Source organism: Silene latifolia, chromosome X, assembly GCF_048544455.1.
Source record: "Silene latifolia isolate original U9 population chromosome X, ASM4854445v1, whole genome shotgun sequence".
Lineage (NCBI taxonomy): Eukaryota > Viridiplantae > Streptophyta > Magnoliopsida > Caryophyllales > Caryophyllaceae > Silene > Silene latifolia.
In genome coordinates, this window is record NC_133537.1 from 311,798,662 (window position 1) to 311,801,954 (window position 3,293).

At 41.4% G+C, this 3,293-nt stretch overlaps 1 protein-coding gene across 1 annotated transcript; it reads right to left on the reverse strand.

The window, feature by feature from the left end:
- Positions 1 to 1,482: 1,482 nt before the first annotated feature.
- LOC141620525 (uncharacterized) lies at positions 1,483 to 2,843 on the reverse strand. Its single transcript, XM_074437373.1, has 4 exons — positions 2,670 to 2,843; positions 2,124 to 2,535; positions 2,015 to 2,066; positions 1,483 to 1,921 (listed from the first exon to the last, which is right to left on the reverse strand). The coding sequence occupies exons 1-4, from the start codon at positions 2,841 to 2,843 to the stop codon at positions 1,483 to 1,485; spliced, it is 1,077 nt and encodes a 358-aa protein (XP_074293474.1).
- Positions 2,844 to 3,293: the final 450 nt, after the last annotated feature.

A 3,293-nucleotide genomic window follows, 5' to 3' on the forward strand; every position in this document is an offset into this window, starting at 1 on the left:
CAGGACCTAAATCTTCTTAGGGATTATAAGATATACCCTAACTCGATCCCATCACAACAATAAGTGCTTGCATCTATTTGAGAACATGTTTGTATGATCTATTTCCATGAATCCCCTATGAACCCATGACACCCTAGTGCTTTTAATCAATTGTTTACAACTCTTTTATTTGCTTTACTTTGTTTTCGTTCATCTTGTTAATTAGTTTAGATTACATCTCATCTCAACCTAATTTGTGACACCCTAAGACATAGCTACTTGCAATTGAAAATCCTACATCAATACCCATCCCTTGGGATTCGACCTTTACTTACCTCTTTACTAAGAGTAGTTTGTGAAGTTATAAATATTATTTTGGTTGGTAGCTTTTGACGACGAGTTTTAAACCATACCAATTTGAAATGCTTGCTCCAAGTGCTTCACATGGTCTTATGCGTTCTTGGATATTACTACCATGTCATCAATGTAGACCTCCATGGTGTCCCCTATTTGCTCTTTGAACATCATGTTGACCAGGCGCTTTTACGTTACCCCTACATTCTGCAGACCGAATGGCATGGCAGTGTAGCAGTATATGCCCCGGTCAGTAATGAATGCAGTACTCTCCTGGTCAGCAGGATACATTTTTATCTGGTTAAATCCACTGGAAGTATCCATGAACGTCAGCATTTCATGTCCTACCGTTGCATCTACCATAGCATCAATGTGTGGGAGAGGGAATGGATCTTTTAGGCAGGCTTTGTTTAAGTCAGTGTAGTCTACACAGACTGTACATTTGCCGTTGTTTTTCTGCACGACTACCACGTTTGCCAGCCACTCAAGGTACATTACGTCTTTGATCATACCCATGTCAAGGAGTTTATCTACTTCTTCATTGATAATGACGTTTCTTTCTGGTGCAAATTTTCGTCTTTTCTATTGTACAGGCTTGAAAGATGTGTCAATATTAAGTTTATGAGTGATAGTATCAGCACTAATTCCAGTCATATCAAAGTGAGACCAAGCAAAATAGGAAGATTTATTTTTAAGAAAACTTACTAATTTTGGCCTGGCTGAATCAGGGGCATCAGAGCCATCTAGAACATACCTGTCAAAGTACTCAGTGTTGAGGATTACCTGATCGATTTCCATCTTAGGTGGTGCTACATAAGTGCTCCTGACAGGGTACGGTAACTGCTATGCGAGGGACTTACCTGCCTTGGAAGGCTTTAGGGCCTTAGTGTAGCATTCTTGGGCTGATTTATGCTCACTTCTAATAGTCGCTACTCCCCAATCTGTTGGTATGTTGATGTATTGGTGATAGGTTGATGGGATAGCCTTGACATTTTGAATCCAAGGTCTACCTAAGATGATGTTGTAAGAGGACAGGCAGTCTAGGACTCCAAACTTTTCGTAGGATACGACGCCTTTAACGTAAGTGGGAAGTTATATTTCTCCCAAGGTGCTTTTTGTCTCGCCACTGAACCCTACCAAGACACTAGACTACTTGGTGATCTGATCCTCTTTGATCTTCATGGCTTTGAGCATGTCTATCATGATCAGGTTCACTGAGCTGGCTCTATCTACTAAGATTCTCCTTACATTGGCGGTTCCAATTTGCATGGAAATCACCAAGCCATCATGATGGATGTCAGGAATACCTACCAAGTTACAGCCGCTGAATGTCATAGGTGGGATGTTATCAGGCTTGCAGGGTGACTTAGTTTGGGGTGTCATGGCTAGTTTCTTTGCTGCTGAACTGGCCAGGCCACAAATCTCTAATCCACCATTTATAAATTTCACTTCATAGAGTGGAGGTGGTAGAGGGAGATTGTGTTCTTGCTTCTGCTCTTGGTTGTTTTTGCTGGTTTCTTTAATCCTGCCCCTGACTTTGATCAGGTCTTTGAGGTATCCAACTTTCAACAAGTAGGCTACTTCCTTCCTGAGGGTGAAGCAATCTTCTCATGTATGTCCCATATCAATGTGAAACTTGCACCATTTAGTATGGTCCTTCCTTGGATTCGGGTTGTCTGACTTCCTGGGCCATCTTACTACTGGCCCCATGTTGTCCAGCCGTTTGATCAATCCTGCAATGTCAACACAGCAATTATGTTCAGATATAGGTGGATGAATTTTAGTCTTACCTTGCTGTTCTTGCGTTAGGTTGACTTCTGATTGATCAGGCCTGGTATATGGACCACTCCTGTAGTTGTTGCTTCTGCCGCCACTTTTTCTGTTTGGCTTGTCAAAGTCTTTTGGATTACACGACCCTCCAAACTTGTAACTCTTATCTTCTTCTAGCCTGATATAGGCAATCGTCTTTTCCTGGACATCTTCGAAGGAGTCACGGGGATACTTGGTTAATTCCACATATAGATCGTTGTTAGGAAGCAATCCCTGCCTGAATGCTTCAACTGCTATACCGATGTCACACCTGGATATTGATACTTTTTTCTTGTTGAACCTAGCAAGGAAGCTTCTGAGGCTCTCATCTTTGATCTGGGTAACCCTGTACAGATCACTGGAACGTGTTTCCAGTTCCCTGCTGCTAGCGAACTATTCATTGAATGTATTGACCAAGTCAGCGAAGGACTTGATGCTTCCATTTGGCAGGTTAATGTACCATTGCAGTACAGGACCAGTTAGGGTAGTTCTGAATCCCTTGCACATGCAAAGTTACCTAAACTCACTGGGATAGATGCAGCAGACATTTTTTGTTTGTAGAAGGCTACATGATTTTGTGGATCTGAGGTTCCATCATAGGTTCTTATAGATGGAATTACGAATTTCTTGGGAAGATCCACTCTGGCTATCTCGTCTATGAAGGGCGAATCAGCATAACTCTCTTGGGCAGCTTCTTCCATGCTGGCAGGGACTCCAGGTATTTTTTTCGAATTTTTCATTGAGTTTCTTGATCTCCTAGATTATTACTGTTTTGTGTGGATTTTGCGCAGGGCGAAATCAGGTCAGGGTGATACTGTGTAGGGTTAACTAGCTCTAATTAGACTATTGGTCAGGTTGTCAGGGTACGATATTGAGCTATAAATAAAATAACAACAATAACAAGACAAACAATTTTGTACGTGGAAAACCCTTGAATGGGAAAAAACCACGGGCACCAAGCCAGGAGAGGATTTCACTATAAGATTTGGGGAGAATAATGATATAATAACAACAATGCTTGTATTCCTCTAAGTGATGTGTATATTTCTTCTTGCGTATGAATAGTGTGTCTCTAAGATCTTCAAAGTGTTCTTTATATAGTTTTCCCATCTTGAACGGCTGCATGATCAAGCATTGAAGGCTGAATATTC

Coding starts and splice junctions, on each gene's coding strand:
- LOC141620525 (XM_074437373.1), bottom strand. CDS start 2,843: ATGGAAGAAGCTGCCCAAGAGAGTTATGCTGATTCGCCCTTCATAGAC. Junction 2,067..2,123: donor CCTAACGCAAGAACAGCAAG/GTAAGACTAAAA, acceptor TTGACATTGCAG/GATTGATCAAACGGCTGGAC. Junction 1,922..2,014: donor GTAGTAAGATGGCCCAGGAA/GTCAGACAACCC, acceptor CTTCACCCTCAG/GAAGGAAGTAGCCTACTTGT.